A 23,224-nucleotide genomic window follows, 5' to 3' on the forward strand; every position below is an offset into this window, starting at 1 on the left:
TATCAGCTGTTGGCTGCTTCCATTTCTTTCTCACAGCGACTAGTCCGGATGTCAAACACCATTTTTCAAGATGACCTTGCATTAGGGTCCGCACAATGTTTTTCTGCATTTTTGTGATCACCAGACCATCTGAATGAATATTCCAATTGATGCCACTCTGGCACCCTTGAGCATTTTTGCAGAAACCCATTAATATGCAAATTAGCGGTGGCCATTATCGTAATTACTATTTTTCTTAATATCTCCAAAAGGAAGCATCCAAATAGCCTGGTTGAGGTGTCTTCACCCATGCTTTTTGGGTCACTGGTCATGATAAACCCACTTAAAATTGAATAACATTTAAATTTAGCTCATTAATATGCAAATTAGCAATCACCATTATCAAAATAACAATTTTTCTTCATATCTCAAGAAGTAAGCATCCAAACAGCCTGGTTGAGGTGTCCAAACCCATGTTTTTAGGGTCACTGGTCATGATAAACCCACTTACAATTTGATAACATTGAAATTTAGGTCATTAGTATGCAAATTAGCAGTCGCCATTATTGAAAATGTTGATAAATAGGCATATAGAGAGAAAAAAAAAAACACTTCAGTTTTTGTGAATATAGATCACTTTATTATTCATACAGATTCAACAATTCGACAGTATGCAATGAAAGCAGCTAACAACATGCACAAAAGAAGACATTCCTGTGTAAATCAAATGTTCATACATATAACAGGTTTGTAAACATTCTGAAGGCAACTTCAGTGCTTGGTGTCTCATTCAGTGTCAGTCATCATCAAGGGCAAATGCAGCAGCTGTCTTGGTGCGCTCATTCCTGCAGCCAGTATCTCCCTGGCACATACAGAAAACTGTACTGGGTAAATCGCTCATGATAAACCCATTTAACATTAACGACCACTCGATACAGCTGTTGGTCGTTTGTGAAGATGGTTGCGGTTTGTCCACACTCTGCGGTCAAGCGTTTTCCCTCCATTGCTGTAAACATCGTGTCCGGATCAGCTGGATCCATATCTATGAGTGGTGTATAAATGGCCCTCGTTGCAGGTTGGATGGACCGTCCTTGCTCTCTGCAGAGCTTCGTATTAAAGCCACCAAACTCTGGCGTGTTCTGATCAGAAGTGATTTGCTTCAGAAAAGAGAAATCCATATCTTGAACTCTCTTAAGTTTTATAACTTGATGAGCCAATATGCGGAGAGGTAACACCACACACGTGGCTTCTTCAACTGGCATCGCTGGTTTCTCAGGTCCCTTGTACCTTTGAACCGAAATGTCTTCTGTCACAGGTGTCTTCATTTCATTACGGATCAATCGTCTGATGATGGCTTCATCTTCAGATGTGGAAGATATCTCCTGATCTTTTATGGTAAGTAGTACTGCAAGAGAATGTGTTGAAACTAGTCCATTCTGGGATGAGATATTTGTGTCGAAGTTGTCAGCAACAACCTGAACGAGGCCACATTCAGCATTGGCGGTTCCCCTAATCCTGGAGTGAACAGTTGCAGCCTTTGCTGCTGATCCCTTGAAACGCTGAAACTCATCATAGGAACAGGTCACACGATAGTTGTACAACTGCTCGATGAGGCTTTTATGACTGAGTAGAACTCCCAGTGATTTTTGGAGTGTAGTTGGTTGATTGGTGATCATATTCGTTATGATGTTTCCTTTCAGAGCTCCTGGAAGTGTGCAGTCCATTTTTGCTGATATTTTGGAGAGTAGCAATTGAAGGGTTGAACTCACTGCTTCATGAGCAATATCTATATTAATTCTAGTCTGATATGAACTGGGGTCGGATGACAACTACTTAGATTCCTGTGCAACCTTCTTGGCAATTCGTTCTATGGAAACATCAAAGGCGTCATCTTCATCTGATGTCACTAAGTTGATCGCAGTAGACACTCTGCTGCGAAACAAGATTAAACTAGCAACACCTTCATCAGACAGAACCAGAAGCTCAGAGCCAAGTATATCCAACAATTTGGATAACAGGGTTCGTCGAGAGTATAGCTTTCCTCCATGATCCTTGTACATATTGTAGACTTCCACTGAATTCCAGATGCGCAACATGTCGTTTTTCATTGATAGGATGGTAGAACTGACAGCTGGCTCAATGTCCTGAGTTTCTCTGCCACTGTGTGCTGCTGCTGCAACAGAAAGGGATGCCATGAAGGACTTTTTGCAGTCATCGTGATATCTCGCATCAGCTGCATGAAGATCACTGATTGCAAGATTCCATTTATCGTATCTTGACCTGGCGTCCTTCTTCATCCTGGCGGGAATCGATAACATCTGGAATAGTTTGTTTGAAAGTTGTCCGATCAACACGATCTGCAGTCCTACAAATGAGAACTCGCCACCAACGATTATGATTCTTCTTATCAAAGTCCATGATGCACTTTTCTCCGCAAAAAAATGAAATGTTCTTTAAAGTCAAATACTGTTGCCTTTGAACGGCGGCTTCTTTTGCTTGTTGAAGCATCTTCCAAACAGACATTACTCATTCGTTTCAAGTGTCTTGCTATGTGTGAGCATGATGTGTACGTTGACACACACAGTCTCTGTGGCATTTGAGCTCGATAGATTTGTCTGCCTGTAATCTCTGTTCAAGCCCTTCATGTGTACCATCTTGTCTTGCTTTGCTTGACCGGATGATACTTCTTACTCTGTCTGGACCAACTGATACCAGAGGTTTTCCAGCTTTAGTTGCATCGCAGGGACTGAAGAAACGGTCTCCCATGGTGATGGAGCTTCAACCTGGAACAATAGAGGGAATTATAAACATCAGTAAACATTTAATTTCTTTGTTCGTATTTTAAAAAATTCTCAGGAAACAGGTTCCACCCTGTGTACTTTTAAAAATCAATAAAATACACAGTTACTTTCAAACAGATCATGTTAAATAATAAATAAAAACTTGCTTGCAAATAATATCGATCATTCGACTGCATCATAAGACATTACCCTTACTTAAAACTCAGTTCTCCATGTTTCTTTCATTACATTACAAGCCTCAACTTACTTCATCAGAAACAGTTCATGCTGTTGATTTTCTGAGGTCAGCCAATCTTCACAACTGTACTGGGGATAAACGGCTCTGCGCAAGTTATTTTCAAACAGTTTTGTTGTTGTCTAACTGTACTGCAAAAACACCGATCAGCACGGACAAATTCAGGGGGTTGGGTTATGCTAATTTGCATATTAATGACCTAAATTTCAATGTTATCAAATTGTAAGTGGGTTTATCATGACCAGTGACCCTAAAAACATGGGTTTGGACACCTCAACCAGGCTGTTTGGATGCTTACTTCTGGAGATATTAAGAAAAATTGTTATTTTGATAATGGTGACTGCTAATTTGCATTTTAATAAGCTAAATTTAAATGTTTCATTTTAAGTGGGTTTATCATGACCAGTGACCCTAAAAACATGGGTGTAGATACCTCAACCAGGCTATCTGGATGCTTACTTCTGGAGATATTAAGAAAAATAGTAATTTTGACAATGGTCACCACTAATTTGCATATTAATGGGTTTCGACAAAAATGCTCAAGGGTACCAGAGTGGCATCAATCGGAATATTCATTCAGATGGTCTGGTGATCACAAAAATTCAGAAAAACATTGTGCGGACCCTAATGCACGCTTTTCTGGCCAACACTCAGACTATACTGGATTTCTGCGGGTGGAAATTGCTGTGGTGGAGAAACCAGGGGAAGAGTTTTTTTTTTGTTTGTTTTTTTTTTAATTTATTTTATTTTGCATACCCTGTCGAGGCTCGAATGAGAGCTAACACACAACGCACAACAGGGTGGGCATGAGACAAGAGGGGCGGGAGTGGGAAGGACTACAGTGGGGAACAGAGACATTAGGAGATCTGTACAAGGGAGAGGGATGGAGGCAGGGAACATGGGGTATACAAGATGGACATTACAGGGACTTTCAGAAAGGAAAGCAGGGAATTTGAAGGAGTTGGGTTTGGGGTGGATTAACGGGGGTAGAAAAGATCGAGGATTTGGATGGGGGTGATGAGAGATGGTGGTGAACAGCTGTTTTGAAGGCCTGGAGGGAAGAATGGGATTGAACAGAGTGAGAGAGTTTATTCCAAAGGTGGGAAAAAAGAGGAATTTTTTTTTATTTTTTATTTATTTATTTATTTTTTTTTTTGTATACCTTGGTCGAGGCTCGTATGAGAGCGAACACACAACTCACAGCAAGGAGGCATGAGACAAGAGGGGTGGGAGTGGAAGGGACAAAACATTGGGGAACAGACACAGGTGAACTGTGGAAGGGAGAGGGATGGGGATGGGACGGGGAACATGGCGAAGAGAAGATGGACATTACAGGGACTTTCAGGAAGGAAAGCAGGAGAATTGAAGGAAGTGGGCTTGGGTGGATTATCGGGGGTAGAAAAGATCGAGGATTTGGATGGGGGAAGATAAGAGGTGGTGGTGAACAGCTGTTTTGAAAGCCTGGAGGGAAGAATGGGAAAGAATAGAGTGAGGAAGTTTATTCCAAAGGCGGGAAAAAAGAGGAATGAAAGAGTGAAGATGAGCAGTGATTCGTGATTTTGGTAGTTTTACCAGAAGGGAGTTGTTGGCGGACCTTGAATGGCTGGTGGAAATATGGTGGGGACAAATCGCAGACACAGCAGGGGGGTTGAGACCGGAAAGGAAAGGAGACGGTAGAAGACAGAAAGACCACCGACCTGCCTGTGGAGAGAGAGTGAAAAGCCCAAAGACTCAGCCTCATCACGGGAGATATCAATGATCCGAAATGCCTTGGTTTCCACAGCGTGAAGTCGAGAAAGGTGGGAGGCAGGAGCACCAGCCCAGAGGCGAGAACAGTACTCCATCAGGCTGCGGATGAAAGCTTTGTGTGTGGTCAGGAGCTCAGGTTGGCCGAGGAAGGACTTTGCATGACGGAAGGTTCCCAGTTTTCATTATTAAATCTTCTCGCTGTCTGGCTGAGTTCAGTTACCAAACATGGCACCTGTTATTTCAAAATTTGTTACAACCAGTGTTCACGAACAGGATTCCACTATACTTACTATACTCGTATACTAATGATAAACTTTAAAGTATTCTTTTATTAGTCAGTTCACAGGTCAAGAGTTCATACACCATTCAAGGGAGATTAAAGCACATTTAGACAGATTACAAAGGGATCGATTTAAAGGATTAGTGCAGGAGCAATGGTGGGAGATTAGATACCATACACATACAGAATTGAGGGGTGACCTTTAACTCCGTCTAGACATACCCCGACACGTTATGAGCCTTGTACACAAATACCGTACTCTTCACGCTGAAGATTTAATAATGAAATACCGATGCTATGCAACCCCCTTTGACCCCTTTCACATTCCCACAACAATATAATAAATAGTATTATTTGTGTGTGCCTTCTCGTGTTCTCGCTCTCCTCCAGATGGATGAGTTGAAATTTGTTGTTTGTACTTGGAGTGAGTCCGAGAAGGTTTTAGGTGTTAAATTTTGTTTGCAGTTGTGGGGGTTCAAGATCTCGTTGGGCGAGGGAGAGCGATGCAAATTCTCCATATAAATGTGTCGGGATTAGAACTTGGATGAGGGAGCTTGTGTGCATACCTCTCGGCCATCCTGTCAGCCCCACCCATGGGTGCTATATTAAAGTTTATCTGCATGTGGAAACATACATTCACTCACTCTCACGGACACATGCTCGCTCACACATCAACACGCACACGCACACGCACACACACTGGAGGTGATATTTGAGACCTGGTTGGTCTCTGTTCCATCCCGTGAAACCCACCCACGTGTGGAGATAGCAGCCAACAACAGCAAGTTGCACCCACACACTCATTGTACACGCACACGCACACGCACACGCACACACACACACACCACAAAAGCCTTTCACATGGTGCACGAGGCTAATAAAAGAATCCTTTAAAGTTTATCATTAGTATACGAGTAGTAAGTATAGTGGAGTCCTGTTCCTGAATACTGGTTTTGTAACAAATTTTGTTGTAACAGGTGCCATGTTTGGTAAGTCATATCTTTTTAACAAACAAATTTCAATTGTTTATAACAAACAGTGAAATGTATATTTCGAACAAATTGTTTCAAACTAAATATCAAAATCCTTGGTGCCATTGGGGTCAAATTAAAACTCTACATCTGTTTCATGAAATGCTAATTCAGATTGAGCTTTGACTCGATAGGAACTCCAGGCTGAACTATCAAAAGTGAGATGTAGAATTTTTGTAAGTTCGAAGTCAGGGTGGGGGTGGGGGGGTTACATGTTGCCATGGTGAAATGTTGCATTTCCATTGGGATACCTTTTAATAGCTGATTATATTTATTTATTTACTTTGGGGTGGTTGCGAATGAAAAGCAGTTCCACATTGTAATGGAGTTTGATACAGCAAACTTACCACACAACGTATCTGTTCATTATAATGAGACGAAACCGCATTCGGTTTGAAGTACTTTAAGCCAACACCAATGAATGTAACTTCATTACTACGCATCAGACATTTTAAGATTGCCGGGATTGCCAGTCGAGTAATTATCTTCATTAATTTCTATTTTCTCAGGCTGGATGTATGCTCAAGGATTTGGATTTATCAGCAAACTGCCTGCATGATGGATCTCTCGCTGAGCTCAGCAGGTGAGCACTGATTAAAAAACAATATAATCAAGGTCATTTGCAGCAATGCCAACCCTCCCGATTTCATCGGGAGGCTTCCGAAAATGCACCCAAACTCCCGCCCTTACGATCACTATCCTTATCCTCCCGAAATTTTGATATTTTTGCACTGTTCACTAATCAGAATGTACAGTATGAGAATTGAATGAAAAGCATCATCTGCTACGTATAGCATGTGGTAACTCCATAACGTTCGCTGCTACCAAATTGTACGTAAAAAATTGCAAATTCAAATGAGGAGCAGCGAAACATTGGGTCTGGATCTCGCTTATGCGATCATGCACTGAGATTTAGTGCATGCGGTATGTGTGCAATACAGTGCATGCGGTATGTATGCACAGTGTATATGCATGCGATACGCTCACTGCATGCAGCTGGGCCCCGTACCAGCCCGGCGGTCGCGACCACCGTGCGGTGTTTAACAGCCGCTAGAGTTCTACGAGTCGCGCTGCAGCTGTGGAACATCGACTTCGAAGTTACCGATGCTTCAAGCCCTCGATGTTGATTACGAAATGGCAGAAAAGAAGCTTACGAAGACCAAGAAATGGTCTCAGAAGTACAAGACCGAATACAGTCTCCAATACCCGTGTATTCGAAAGTCTGAAAGAGGAATTCATCATGCGTATTGTACAGTATGCAGCGTTGATATTTCAGTTGAGCACGGAGGTCGCGATGATATTCGGAAGCACGTTGGAAGCAAACGGCACACAGACATTGCAAAGGAGAGATCTTCGAGCACGAGTACCGGTACACTTCTGAATTATTTCACCAAACAAGGGACAAGCGAGGAAGAGGATGTTACCCGAGCGGAACTCTCTTTAGTGGATTTATTGTGGAACATAATTTGCCCATATCAGTCTCAGATCATGCTGGACCTCTATTTCAAAAGATGTTTCCAGATTCAAAAGTTGCTTCAAAGTATGGATGTGCAAGAACAAAAACTTGCAAGATGTGCAAGATGTGCAAGAACAAAAAAAAAAAAAAAAAAAAAAAACCAAGAACAAAAAGCAAGAAAAAAAAAAGAAAAAAAAAAAAAAAAAAAAAAAACAAGAACAAAGAAGAAAAAAAGAACACTGGTCAACAATTTTTTACTTTCTGAATGTTGTCTAGATTTCTACAAGTGAATTAGGGTATACTGGCACTGCTGAATCAGGAAATGGCATCCGTTTCTCTCCATCAGGTCAGGTTTTTGTGCTAAGTTGATTTGAAAAAATCAGATCTTGTGACAAAATCAATTACATTTTTGTGGCATTATCAGCTGATTTTTGTCAACACATATCATCCTAAACATGTTTTTAAGAAAAAAAAATGTTTTGCCAACAACATTTATTGATTACATGATAGAAACATCGATTACTGTCATCTGAATGGTGGGCATTGATAAAGGTAAGTACAAGTAAATTGCATGTTGCGTCACCACTGTTCAAACTTCAGGGCTTGAACTTCCGTTTCTTCGAACTCCTGGAATGTTCAGCGGCAGGGAGGTCTCTCTTCAGATTCCAACAGTAGTCAGCCATCATGACTGCGTCCCAGCGACCCTGATACCTGGTCTCCATCTCCTTCATGTCCTGATGGAATCTCTCCCCCTGCTCGTCACTCATTGAACCCAGGTTCTCAGGAAACCAGATCATATGTGAAAATAGGTAGTGCATCTTGATGCTCATGTTGCAGCCCAGGTTTCTGAAAGCAGTCAGCATGTTGTTGACAAGTTCTGCGTAGTTTCTGGCCTTATTGTTGCCAAGAAAGTTCTTCACTTCCAAAACAAATGTCTTCCACGCTTCCAGTTCCACTTCGTTCATTGAGTTTTTGAACTCTGGATCTCTGATGAGCTGACGGATCTGAGAACCATCAAAGATGCCAGCTTTCAACTTCTCCATGGTCAATCCTGGAAAAGCCTGGCACAAGTAAGTGAAGCAGTCACCATCTTTGTCCAGAGCCTTGGTGAACTGCTTGATTAAGCCGAGCTTGATGTGCAGCGGTGGGAAGAGTATTCTGTCTCTGTCCACCAGAGGGTCGTTGATGACGTTCCTTTCTTTGCATGGCACCAATTCCTCCCGCACAGGCCAGTCCTTCTTCGTGTAATGCTGAGCACGGTCCCTACTATCCCACATGCACAGAAAACATGGGTACTTGGTGAAGCCAGACTGTTGTCCCAACAAAAAGTTCACCATCTTCAGGTCAACACAAATAAACCACTTATGCTGATCATAACCAATTTTCTCCAGCACGTACTTCACCGCTTCATACTTCTCCTTCAGTGTAGTCGAGTGAGCGATGGGTACAGAGGCAAACTGGTTGCCGTTGTGTAGCAGAACACATTTCAGTGATCGCTTGCTGCTGTCAATGAACAGTCTCCAATCTTTGGGTTCGTACTGTGGCACTCCAAGCTTGAGCAGAAGCGCATGTCATAAATTGGCGCATGTAGGTATTGTACATTCTTCAGAGTTCGTTATTTCAAGAAATACAACTTTTTTGTATCACATTATTACAAAATCTGCCCCATTAACTTTAGTTTTGATCCACGAACTTTATGCTTTGCCTCACCAATTTTTGGAAGATTTTGAGGTTTTATGACTTCAAACTGATCCCTTTTCGACATAATCACCCAGAACTATCGTACCTGAATACTTCTTGTCATATTATTTCCAATCAAAACAATTATTTGACATGACATTTTACCCCCACCAACTTCTTCTAAAATGCTCCACACATGCGTACATGTGAACAAAAATGTAAAAAACGACATGTGGCCATATCTCAAAAACTTGACCTGATTGAACAAAACTAATGTGAGTTTTGGATTCAGCGCATCAGATTCGTCCTAAATCAGCTTAAAAATGCAGACAACAAATTTGTTGTTGACCAGTGTAATTGGTGAGTTGTCAAATGTTACTGCTTCATCTATTGCCGATATTGCTAGACTAGCTCCATTTAGCCTAGCTCCAGACGGTAGCAATGACAGTGGTGAGGCCCAGCTATATCCTGTCCTGATTTCGTACTCTGACAACAGTGCTGGGATTGTGAAGCAAGGTTTGCTAAGTTTGCCTGCGTGCAAACAAGATTCCACTGGAGAAAACATTTTCAAACTGCTTGATCATGAGTTCAGTGACAGGAAAATTCCGTGGGGAAATTGTGTTTCCTTTTGTGCTGATAATGCCTCTGTCATGGTGGGCAAGCACAAAGGAGTCGCTGCTTATATCCACAAACAAAATCCAGAGTGCTACATCATGGGATGCCCTTGCCATATGATGCACAATACGGCCAAGAAGACGGCTCAGGCCTTACCCATTGAATTAGATGACTTTCTCATCGATATTTACTACTACTTGGACAAAAGTAGTAAACGCGTCAAAGGAGTGAAAGCACTGCAAGAACTCTGTGATGCCCCGACACACAAGATTCTGAAGCATGTCGCAACAAGGTGGCTGTCCCTTGGTCAGTGCCTAGATAGGCTGATTGAACAGTGGGAGCCTTCGCCTCTTCTTCAAAGAAGAAGTACGAAGAAAATGCAACCAACTGTAGCCAAGACTCTAACAACGAGCAAGAAGGACGGCACTGTATCTACTGCCAGTACTGGCACTGCAGGATCAAGCACTAGTGGAGCAGCATTCACCACTACCACTGCAGTATCTGCTGCGAAGAAGACAGCAGGGACAGCACCAAAACCAATGCTGAGAGCAGGTAGCATCACCGGCCCTTCATCACGTTCATCTACAAAGCAGATCCCTTCAGAGTCGAGAAAGACTGTGATAGTCCCATCTACAGGCAAAGAAGGACCCAAGTTAAGTTCTGCTTTTGCCAAATCACTTGATAGAAGCTCAGCAAAACCTTCGAATCAGAGGTCTTCTTCCTTGGCTGCACCTACCTCAAGCTCTCTCCTCAAACGTAAAATTGGATCTGGTACTACGAGTCTGACCTCTTCTGCTGGCAGTAAACGCAAGTGTGATCGCCCTGCGGCTAAGTGTACTACGAGTTCTACAACTAAAAGCGCATCTTCCTCAAACACTGTGCAGGAATCTCGAGAAAAACGTGTCAACAGGATGTTCTTGTCTCCACAAACAAAACTCTATTGTTTCTTCCTTCGATATGCTAACAAGCTTTTTGAGAAGGGGAATCTTCTGCTCCAAAGAGACGAACCCTGTATTCATCTCCTGCACGGAGAATTGAATGGTCTTCTGAAAGATATCTTCGTACGGTTTTTGAAACCATCGGTGTCATCGGTTGCTCTGGTAAATGTTCTCTGACAGAAATCATCAGAAGAATGATGAGGACCTCATGATTGGGAACGATGCCAAACTGTATATAAGGGAACAAAGGAGTCTCAAGAAATCCACCTTCACTCTGAGTGAGTCAGACATCCAAGGTTTCTTCAGTGCAGTTCGCTCATATTATGTGAAAGCCTGCAATTACATCTTCAAAACCTGGCCGCTAGATGATGAATTAGCCAAGCATGCTCAGGTGCTGGATGTTAAGCTACACCAAGAAGTGGGGTTTGACTGTGTGGAGTTTTTCATCAAGAAATTCCCCTGTCTGTTCAGTGGCGGTGATAGTGACATAGACAGTCTTGAGAGTGAATTCGCTCACTACCAGGCAGACGCCTCCATAGCTACAATTGCTACTGAGACAGTGAGAGTGGATGAGCAGTGGCATCGGATTTCACAGCTCACAGATCCCTGCACTGGTGCCAAGAAGTATCCTAATTTGAGCAAAGTGATGAAGGGAATCTTGGTCATTCCTCATTCGAACGCATCATGTGAGCGGGCACTCAGTCTTGTACGGAAGAATCATACTGAATTTCGTCCCAATTTGAGTGTCAAAACCCTGGAAGTTCTCTTAATTGAAAAACTAGCTCATAGCACCCCTTGCTACCAGAGAGAATACAGCAAAGACATAATCAGAAGGGCTAAAAGAGCCACACAGCTGTCACTCAGCAAAGCTGCCATGGAAAAAAGCAAGCAGCAGTAGTACCAGCCAGTAAGGTAAGAAAAATATTGCTTCTTTTGTGCTTTTTGTTAATCTTTGATTGTCCCCTAACTTACTAATATTAACATACATGTAACATTAAAAAGTGCACAATTTTCCCCTTTTTTTGTTCAAAAAGTGGGAATTCTTAACATGTTAAATGCTCCAAAATAGGGCTCAGAGGGCACTAGAGAGCGTCTAGAACCCCAGAGCTTCCAGGGCCCTAAGGTGGGCCCTGGACCCCGCCGCAAGGGTCGAGCGCTCCGCGCTCGAGATGTGCGCTTCGCGCACATTATTTGGTGTCGGTTAAAAATCCTCCCTAATTCTGATTTCCAAAAGTTGGCATCTCTGCATTTGTCATAATTGGTGCTTTTTGGCAACCTGTACACTCATTCGAGTCTGTAACATTGAGCCGGCTCGCTCATTGTCAATGAAAAGATGACTGTCGTGGTGGTTCATGGTTGAAGTGAACTTTGTATTGTAGAAAGTAAAAAATAATAGTTCATTACTGAAACTGTGCAATGATATCGTCTCCCATAAGCAAGTTACACAGGAAGTGATATCAATACTGGTCAGAGCATTCTGAGTAAAACCAAGAAGACAGGCAAAATCGTCTCATGTCCTGTGAAACAGAAGAAGAAGAAGGGTGAGCGGGCACGATCGTGGATGAGTCGCCACTCCAATGCAGAGTGGTGCAGAGGTGTATCAACAAGTTCCTTGTAAAGGAGGACATCAAACAAGCCAAAGTTCACAAAAAGTGCAGGCCTCCTATTGCAGGCCTTAAAATCGTTGAGACCGCTCCTGTTACATCCACATACCAATCTTTGCGGTAGCTTCCCAGTGTATGCCCAACTCCGAACATGCTGCTGTCCTGTTGAGCGTTTTCCAAAATGGTGCCCAACTGAAAGGATTGACTCGTCGGTCGTGCGATCCAACAAAGTCCAAAACTGCGCAGTATAACCTTGAAAGTTTTGAAAAATATCCAGACATGCTTGTCATTAAGGTTGAAAGTCTTGGCACTTGAATTTTTGACATTAGGTGGCAGTGTCAATCAGACATGCCTGGTGTTGGCTTAATGGTTAAGATGGTGGGCTTGGGATCGTAGGATCCTGAGTTCCAATCCCACTTGCTGTTGAATTAATACCAGGTGGGGTTGACTCTGCCTGTCGTCCTTCTGAGGTCGGAAAAATGAGTGCGAGCTTGCTGGTATCCTGTGTCGGAGTGGCGACCCATCCAGGATTGTGCCCAATAGCCAAGGAGACTGGTTAGGCAGCACTAACACTCTCCACAGAGTATGGTCCCAATGGATAGATGGAATGTGGCAGAGGTCAGAGAAGGCAAGAGGTGTTTTTTATTTTTATTTTTTGTCTACAATGTCGAGGTTCATATGAGAGCCAACACAGAACATATAACAAAGGAAGCAGGAGACAAGATGGGCGGGAGAGGGAAGGACAAAACAGTGGGGAACAGAGACATTAGGAGACCTGTGGAAGGGAGAGGGATGGGGTGAGATATACAGGGTAAACAAGATGACATTACAGGGACTTTCAGGTGCTTACACGAGAGGGACTTTCAGGAAGGAAAGAAGGGAATTTGAAGGAGGTGGGTTTGGTGGGGATTAATGGGGGTAGAAAAGATCGTGGTTTTGGATGGGGGTGATGAGAGATGGTGGTGAACAGCTGTTTTGAAGACCTGGAGGGAATATTGGGATTGAAGAGAGTGTGGGAGTTTGTTCCAAAGGTGGGAAAAAATAGGAATGAAAGGGTGAAGGTGAGCAGTGATTCTTGATTTTGGTATTTTGCCAGAAGGGAGTTGCTGGTGGACCTTGAGCGCCCTGTGGAAATCTAGTGGGGGGGGACATATCGTAGACAGAGGAGGGGGGAAAGGCCAGAGAGGAGACTGTAGAAGACGGAAAGGCCACCGACCTGCCTGCGCTGAGAGAGTGGGAGGCCCAAACACTCAGCCTCATTGCGGGAGATACTAAGTTTCCACAGCATGAAGCGGAGAAAGGTGAGAGGTGGGAGCACCAGCCCAGAGAGAACAGTACTCCATCAGGCTGCAGATGAAAGCTTTGTATGTGGTCAGGAGCTCATGTGAGCCAAGGAAGGACTTTGCACGACGGAGGATGCCGAATCAGCGACAGGCTTTGGAGGCCAGCTTGGAGATGTGGCTTTCCCAGCAAAGATCATGGCAGATAGTGAGGCCCAAAAGTTTAAATGAAAGGATTTCTTCAAGAGGATTGTTGAGAAAGTAGATTGGGGGTGGGGGGGTGGTTCCAAATGGTTTTTTTTCGGAGAGACACAGTGAGAGTGAAATTTGTCAGGATTGGAAGATGTGTTCCAAGTGTTGGACCAGCTTGTGATTTTATCCAGATCTGCAGAGAGTGAAAAAGCTGCTGCTTGCCGATCTGAGGGATGACAGATGGTATGGCAGAGGGTGGAGTCATCACCAAAGAGATAGAGTATTTTCCACAGAGTCGCAGAGATAATTGATGAAAAAGAGAAAAAGCACAGGGCGAAGAACACTGCCTTGAGGAACTCCAGCTTGGACAGGAAGAGGGGATGAGAGAACCCCATTAAGGGCCACATGTTGGCTGCAACAGGAGAGGACGTCTGTGAACCATGAGTGGAGATTTCCTTGGATACCACAAGAAGAGAGTTTGGTGAGCAGGGTAGGGTGCTAGACCGTATCAAAAGCACGTGATATGTCGAGAGATATGGCTCTAATTTCTAGTCGAGCATTGAGGATCTCCATCCATTGTTGGGAGAGCAGAAGCAGCATGTCCAGGGTGGAGTGACCTGGTCTGAATTCAAATTGATGATTGGAATTCAAGCCATTGGAGAAGAAGAAGAATTTAATGCTTGAAGCGATGATGGATTCCATAACCTTGCTGATGATTGGGAGAAGGCTGATTGGTCTGTTGTTGCAGGGATCTGTTTTTACACCTTTTTTATGCAGGGCAGTCATGTTTGCTGATTTCCAAGCAGATGGCAGATGAACTTGAGCAAATGAGAGGGTGAATAGAACAGAGAGAGGGTGAGCAAGAGCAGAGGAGCAGATTTTTAGGGCACGTAGGCTGATGCCGTCTGGGCCGGTTGCAGAATCTGAGTCAAGGTTTGACAGCGAGCTCTCCACCTTGTCAGGAGAAAAGAACACAGAGTCCAGGAACAGCTGGGTGCGACTGGGTCAGGTGGATACAGAAAGCGATGGGTTTGGGACACACGATTTAGAAGCAAACACCGAGTTTAGGCATTCATCCTTTTCATGTGCAGTGTGAGCTGTGAGGCCATTTGAGGTAAGGGTGCGATGGATGGAGAACATACACTTGAAACGGACTTTATTAGATGCCACCAGGATTTGTAGGAGGGAGACAGGTTTGAGAGTTAAGACTTGAGTTTTGAAAGATGTTGTTTTCTGGCTCTCCTGAGGGTTGACACACACTTGTTCTGAGCTTTGTGGAAGGAACTAAGATTGCCTTCAGTTGGGTTAGCCTCCCATGAGGCGAAGGCAAGTTGTTTCAGGACAAATGCCTTGCCACAAGCTTCAGAGAACCATGGGTGGGAGGAAGGGTAGGACAACTGAAGACAAGATGGGATAAATCTGTGCATGAGGGAGAGCAAATTTCTTTGAAAGAATTCCCGCGACGAGTTTATATCTGAGAAAGTAGAGATGAGAGACCAATTTAGAAGTTTGATGGCTGCTTGAAGTCCCTGCCAGTCAGCCTGAGTGAAATTCCAGACTTGGCGGCATTGAGGTGGTTCTCTGATAATAGCCAGAGAGATGTCTATTTTGACAAGCATCTGGTGAGATGAACCGATTGGAACGGAGGAAGAACAGCAGATATTTTCAGGGAAATTTGTCAAAATCAGATACAGAAGAGGTAGAGTACTGTTGGTTGAGATCCGGGTCGGGAAGTTGACCGATTGAGTCACTCCCAATGAGTCGTAGAAATCTTTTTCTGAAGTGCCATGGCAGGTGAGGGAGGTACTCACACCCAGCCAACTGGCATGATGACAATTGAAGTCACCACATATGAGGAAGAGAGAGTTCGGATGAGAGGATAGAAGTTGGTCCATGTTTTTGGATAGTGAGGTGTAAATGGAGTCATCACTGTTTGGTGGACGTTACAACACACACACACACACACACACACACACACACACACACACACACACACACACACACACACACACACACACACACACACACACACACACACACACACACACACACACACACACACACACACACACACACATACATACATACATACATACATACATACATACATACATACATACATACATACATACATACATACATGAGGTGGGAGTGGAGGGATGCAGTAGCCAGAGGTATTCCTGGGGGAGTGAGGACAGTGCATGGAGGTAGAAGGGTGAGAGGGGAGTTGGACTTCTCATGTGGGATCAAGGTTTGACAAAGTGTTTGCATTGTCATCTTTAAGTGTTACGAGACGACCTGTGAACCCATTGGGTTCCTGTTGTGATAGCGGTTGATGAAAAAAAAAAAAAAAATCATTTCAAGAAAAGAAAAAAAAAAGAATATAGCTCCAGCGAACTATACTGCTGAGGTTGTTTGCATTGATCAAATTCTCCCGAAGAGTACCTGACTGAATTGGGAATTGATTTTTTAATAATTTTTTTTGTTGCCTGATTTGAACGAAACTTGATGCTGAACAACGCAGGCGAATGGTAAGTAAGGTGGCCCTAAAATTTGTGCTATCGTGTACCGTTTTGGCTGTATTTCTGGAACATGCATCCATACATCCATACAAGATGAGAGTTTTAGTAATATATATATATATATATATATATATATATATATATATATATATATATATATATATATATGTACAGATATGTAAATTCAAAAACACAATCATTTTTGTTGAAATTCTTTATGAAATAATTATATGCAAACACTTGAAAGTGTGAAATGGGTGGGGGGGGGGGTGATGCAGAGTGGCATTAGGCAAGTCTAGAGGGTTTCATCTCAAAATAGCAGAAGTGCATTGAAGGATCATTGATTAAATGTGCATCATGTCTTCAAACATTTGTAGGCGATTCTCAGTAAAGCTTATTTTTGCCGTCATGTGCAAACTGAATACTCCAATGTGACACCCAATTGTTGTACCCTTTGCTGGATCTTGCTGAAGATGTGCACTGATGGTTGATATTGTTAAAGGTGTCCACTGCTGGTCAATAATTTGTTTGGATTTGCTCAGGTTGCTGGTTTGCTGCAATTCTCTGCAGCGGTTGGATCTATCTGCAAACCCGGGTGTGACCCGTATCGGTCTTGAGGAGCTCTTAACTGCACTGCACAGCCATCACATTCCATTGCACTTTCTCAATGTTTCTGGTACAGTATTTACCATCTCTAATGCTCCTCCTTTTGTAAAAGCTGTATATCTGATTTCCCCCCCCCCTCCCCATTTTTACTGGACATCATATTGCATGTGTGGATATATCTTCGCCTCATTTGTCCATATAGCGGTGTTTTTATTGTTGTTTTTCCTGGTTCTTTGTGAGTGCACATGATTATTTTGGCTCTGTGAAAACTACAAAAGATAAGTATGGTATATCGTACTGGATTTATATTGTCGAATCCATGTTGTTTGTTCACTGTGCAGTTGTATTATGAATCTCCTCCGAGAATTTCGGTGATGTACTCACTTGGTCCTGTTGTATCAACTTTCATGCTTTATTAGGCATGCCGATTCGGCCCTGACACATGATTTCATGCTTTCTCTCTCTCTTTTTGTCTCCTTTGCCCTCCTCTCTCGTTTATCCTTTAACATCCTTCACACCCTTTTACAACTCAAAAATTGGGGACAATTTTTTTTCAAAAACAAATAAACCCCCTGTCAATGGCTTCACTCTCATTCTTCCTTTGCTCATTCTTTATCCTTTTCCCTTTTACTCATGAAGTACTTTTAACTTTTAAATGTCATTCAAATGTTTCATCTCCTTTAACTGTTTCTCCAAAACTGATTTTTCTTCTCGCCTCTTACTTTCCCTTCCCTTTCCTCTTCAGATTGTTCGCAAACGTGTGCCCCCCAAGGCCCATTACATTAATGTATTGCTGCTTTTCTTTGTGTTTTAACCACTCTCCTCTCCACCCTGATCTTGATGTGTGTCTGGCTGTGCATTTCTCGACAATACTTCATGTTTTCTGTACACAACTCTTTTATGGCCGATAACGCCAACCATTTTTACCTCCGCCAGGCTGAAAGGTTGCTTTTTTTTGTGTACCTTGTCGAGGCTTGTGTGAGAGCTAACACACAACACACAGCAAGGGGGGCATGAGACAAGAGGGGTGGGAGAGGGAAGGACAAAACAGTGGGGAACAGAGACATTAGGAGATCTGTGGAAGGGAGAGGGATGGGGCGGGGAACATGGGGTACACAAGATGGACACCACAGGGACTTTTAGGAAGGAAAGCAGGGAATTTGAAGGAGGTGGGTTTGGGGTGGATTAACGGGGGTAGAAAAGATTGAGGTTTTGGATGGGGGAAGATAAGTGGTGGGGAACAACTGTTTTGAAGGCCTGGAGGGAAGAATGGGATTGAACAGAGTGTGGGAGTTTATTCCAAAGGTGAGAAAAAAAGAGTAATGAAAGAGTGAAGGTGAGCAGTGATTCGTGATTTTGGTAGTTTTACCAGAAGGCGGTTGTTGGCGGACCTTGAGCACCCTGCTGAAATATGGGGGTGGGGGGTACATATCACAGACAGAGCGGGGGTGGGGGGTGAGACCAGAGAATTGATGGTAGAAGACAGAAATACCACCAACCTGCCTCCGGTGAGAGAGTGAGAGGCCCAAAGACTCAGCCTCATCGCGGGAGATACCAATGATCCGAAATGCCTTATTATCCACAGTGTGAAGCCGATAAAGGTGAGAGGTGGGAGCACCAGCCCAGAGAGAAGAACAGTACTCCATCAGGCTGCGGACAAAAGCTTTGTATGTGGTCAGGAGCTCAGGTCGGCCGAGGAAGGACTTTGCACGACGGAGGATGTCCAATTGGAGGCCTGCTTGGAGATGTGGATTTTCCAGAAAAGATCATGGCAGATCGTGAGACCCAGAAGCTTGAATGAAAGGACTTCTTCCAGAGGATTGTTGAGAAAGTGGATTGGGGGGGGGTGGGGGGGGAAGTTCCAGATGGTTCTTTCGGAGAGACACAGTGAGAGTGTGAGATTTGTCAGGATTGAAAGATGTGTTCCAAGTGTTGGACCAGCTTGCGATTTTATCCAGATCTGCAGAGAGTGAAGAGGCTGCTGCTTGCTGATCTGATGGATGACATGGTACGGCAGAGGGTGGAGCCATCAATAAAGAGATAAAGAGGATTTCCAGAGAGTCGGAGAGATCATTGATGAAAACCAGAAAAAGAATAGGGCCCAAAGCGCTGCCTTGAGGAACTCCAGCCTGGACTTGAAGAGGGGATGAGAGAATTCCATTAAAGGTCCCATGACACCCAAAAGTACTGAAATTGAATATATATATATATATATATATATATATATATATATATATATATATATATATATGTATATATATATATATATATATATATATATATATATATATATATATATATATATATATATATATATATATGTATATATATGTCCTATTGGAGTTTTTCATCGTGATTTCAGATCTGACAATTTTTTCACAATACTCGTTCTATAAAATGTAAAATTAAAAAAACAAACCTCTTCGGGAACGCCCCTAAAAATTCTGCCTAAATGTACTGAAAGAGACGTAACCCACATGACGTCATCTCCAGAACAACAAAGGCTGCACGTAAATTACTCGGGTTGGTGGTCTCCGTGATTCTATTGGCTTCCTGTGTGTTTCCACATTCGATTGGTCGACTCAATCACTTCGTTCATTTCTGATTTAAAAAAATCAAACATTTGGTTTTGAATAATGGATGACATGGACTTTGATTTGTCTGGTAGCGACAGTGAGTGTGAGAGAAATGAAGGATTTTGGTCTGAATCAGATGGAGAATTGTCGGATAACGTAGTCGCGGGAGGTGAAGTTCAGACAGCTGGAAATGGAATGCAGCCTTACCAGTTCGAACCCGAAGCAGGACAAGCAGAGGAAAATGGCTGAAATTCCTGGCGTTCATGATGATCGGGAGGACATCGAAGGAAGACTTGGCAATAACAACTGGTTAGACTAAATCCTATTCGTAATTCAATAATGTAAATTCGACTTGCATACTGCTCGATATCAGAAATATTTTAGTGAAGTGACGTGAACAGCACAGCGCAGCGGACATGTATGTTGCACCGCGGCGAATGAATCGCAAGGCCAGCGCATGTCATTGACCGCATCTCTCTACGCATAAAACGAAGCAATCTCGCTGTCTGGATATGATGAAAACTTGTGTGCAGAACACACCTTATGACACAATTGTCTAGAGTAGTCCGATAAATCTGACGTTCTGTTGCATTTTTATTTATTTCATTCCGACTGTCGTCAGGTTGCACCAGTAGAAAACAATGAAGAAAAGAGAATAATAAAAGAAAGCTACAGCACGTCAGATTTATCGGACTAGTCTAGAATCTAGAGTTGACAAGTAACTTGTATTGGCATGCACACAATGTATAAGTCGATGCGTAAGAGTCCCGAGGCTATGAGGCCGTGTAATAGGACAGATAAATTTGTCTTTCATAGTTGTGCCAACATATTTTTCCCTGTTCATTTTTTACAGCATTTTGGCTAAATGTTAATGAATAGCAAGCCAATGGAAGCAGTACCTTCACTTTAGAATAAACCCATGTATGTCGAGTGCAGCCATACCTGGCTTGCATGTATGTAGAATCGTACCTATCCCAGCAGGCTGGTTTCAACGAACAATTCAACGAGTCGGCATTTTCGAAAGTAAGACGAAAACTCTTAAAATCTTTCGTGAAACAACCACAGGAATTAAGACGATCAGTGAGATAGCAAACGCATGTGCACAATGCATTTGTACCGCACGCGACATCTAATCAATCCACTCTGTGCGAGTCGCGTTCTGGAGATGACGTGAACGGTCACGTGACCTGCGGTTCGCTGAAGTCAACTTTTTTGAGGGGTGGGGCATAGAAAGTTGTGAAAAGCACTACAAGTGTTTGAAATATTGGTCTAATTATCCCATTTTTTAGGTCATCTCAACCGAGATGACCTAATATAGCCGGACCAAATGTCCGTCCGTCAATTTTTCTTTCCGATCTTGATGAAACTTAGTATGTGGGTAGAGGTCGAATGACATATTTTTTTTACCCGGATTCGAGGTCAGGGTCAAGGTCACAAGGTCACAAAAGTTGTGAGTCGCCATTTTCAAAACCTATCTCGTCTGTCATTTTAGGAGATATCTCGTCGACCGAGAATTAACAGGGTCTATCTGACATTTCATTCAAATTTAGAAGTCCATGTAGAAGGGCAACAGAGGAAACTAAGTAAGATTATTTTATGTAACCTTTATATGTACCTGTTATGTAGCACACGATATGAAAATAAAATGTTATGAGATAGCGGCAATTCCACTTTGAATTTTTGATTTCATTTTTCTCAAACTTAAAAAAAAGTGTAGTTGGACCCTGTTAATTCTCGGTCGACGATCTGGCAACGGTTCATCGATTATGATAGTAAAAAACATTATAGAGATGACCATCATCCCCACATGGGGGTAATTTTTTATTTTAAAAAAGAAACATGGATGATTTCTTCACAAGGAAGGTCAAGTTAATATATAAATAACCAGAAAGTTTTGAGTGTCATGGGACCTTTAAGGGCCACACGTTGACTACAGGAGAGGAGCCATGAGTGGAGTCTGCGAGTCATGAGTGGAGATAGCCTTGGATACCGTAGGAAGAGAGTTTGGTGTGCAGGGCAGGGTGCTAGACCGTATCAAAAGCACGTGATATGTCGAGGGAGATGGCTCTGATTTCTTGTCTGGCATTGACGACCTCCATCTATTTGTTGGGAAAGCAAGAGCAGAAAGTTCAGAGTACAGTGACTTGTTCTGAATTCAAATTGATGATCGGAAATCAAGCCATTAGAGAAGAGGAAGGATTTAATGTTGGAAGCGATGATGGATTCCATAACCTTGCTGATGATTGGGAGAGGGCTGATTGGTCTCTAGTTGCAAGGATCTATTTTTGCACCTTTTTATGCAGAGTTCATACCATTAAAAAACAATTGGGATCGAAGGGAGACTACGGAGGTGGGGTTGCCCCTAAAATGTGCATTCGTTTTCTTCTCAGAAATTACGCACACAATTCCAATGAAACTTGACCACCACCTTCATCACCCATAATGTTCTAAAGTTTCTTCACGACATCCATAAAATTGGGGTCTAAGGGGTTCTACGGGGGTGGGAGGGGGGGTTGTCCTGCAAAATATATGCTGTATTTGCTTTCTTCTCCGAAACCACACATATGATTTTGATGGAACTTGACCACAACCATTATCACCTGTGATGCACCAAAATTTGCTCATGGCATTTAAAAGAGAAAATCCATATGTATTTATTTTATTCTCCATTGCATATTTTGTGTGTCATCCACACCTACCAGTGGTTCCCTGGTTACCTTATTCAGACAATACCAGTTGAGCACCCAGGGGTATTGCCCCTGTTTATTATTTAGTGTTTGGCTGTGATGTACCATCCATGTAATGATGACACTCTCCAGGAGCAGGGAGGGGGTGGTTTTTGCGAAAAGTATACACCTCAATGCAGAGCGCTGCCAGAGAAACAGGTGAATCAAGGATATCCTGTTGCAGGATGGATTCTGTTATTGCAGATAATGTCTGATTTATCAGCAGTGACCTGGATTTAGAAAACTGTTGGATTGGAGCGGAGGTCTCTGATGTTGGAGCTACGTGCAGTTAGGAACAGGAGGCACTGGTGGCGGGGTGCAAGAATGTGGAAAGGGGGGATTGGGCAAGAGTGTGGAGGGAAGCAGAGAGGAGTTGGAGCTTGCGGAAAGGTAGCAGAGAGATGGTGCGACTTGAAGACAGCAAGCAGAGATGGGGTGAGGCTTTCAGAAAGCAAGCCAGCGAGTTTGAATGCGGGGGGGTTGCTTATGGAAAGCAAGCAAGCGGGTAGCAGGGGGACACAGAGCAGAGATGAGGGCCAAGCGACCCAGAGTGGCGGTGGGATTACCACCTGGGCATGAAATGGATGATGTTGGGGAGTGCACTGCCCTGTTGAGGGACCATACAATCCATCCATTGGGACCATACTCTGTGCAGAGCATTGGTGCTGCTTCAGCAGCCTCCTTGGCTATTGGGCACAATCCTGGACGGGTCGCCACTCCGATGCAGGATACCAGCAAGCTGGTACTCATTTTGCCGACCTCAGAAGGATGAGTCAACCCCACCTGGTATTAATTCAACAGCCAAGTGGGATTTTGAACTCAGGACCCTCGGATTCCAAGCCCACCACCCTAACTATTACCCCAACACCAAGCATACAGTGCACTGCCCTGAATGGGTTAACCACCGTAATTTCGTACTCATTACAAAATTTGTTTGATTTGAGAATTCCAAGG

General features: G+C 43.2%; 1 protein-coding gene across 2 annotated transcripts in view; it reads left to right on the plus strand.

Moving 5' to 3' along the window:
- Positions 1–23,224, plus strand: part of TONSL (tonsoku like, DNA repair protein) — a 106,182-nt gene that overhangs the window by 77,634 nt on the left and 5,324 nt on the right. For both annotated transcript variants that reach the window (XM_085896315.1, XM_085896314.1), the window contains exons 25-26: positions 6,585–6,658; positions 16,905–17,038. In XM_085896315.1, coding sequence (XP_085752441.1) covers positions 6,585–6,658; positions 16,905–17,038 — 208 coding nt within the window. The remainder of the gene's footprint in view (positions 1–6,584; positions 6,659–16,904; positions 17,039–23,224) is intronic.

Source organism: Eptatretus burgeri, chromosome 9 (assembly GCF_056783735.1).
Source record: "Eptatretus burgeri isolate ZD-2024b chromosome 9, Ebu_testis_v1, whole genome shotgun sequence".
In the NCBI taxonomy this organism is placed as follows: domain Eukaryota; kingdom Metazoa; phylum Chordata; class Myxini; order Myxiniformes; family Myxinidae; genus Eptatretus; species Eptatretus burgeri.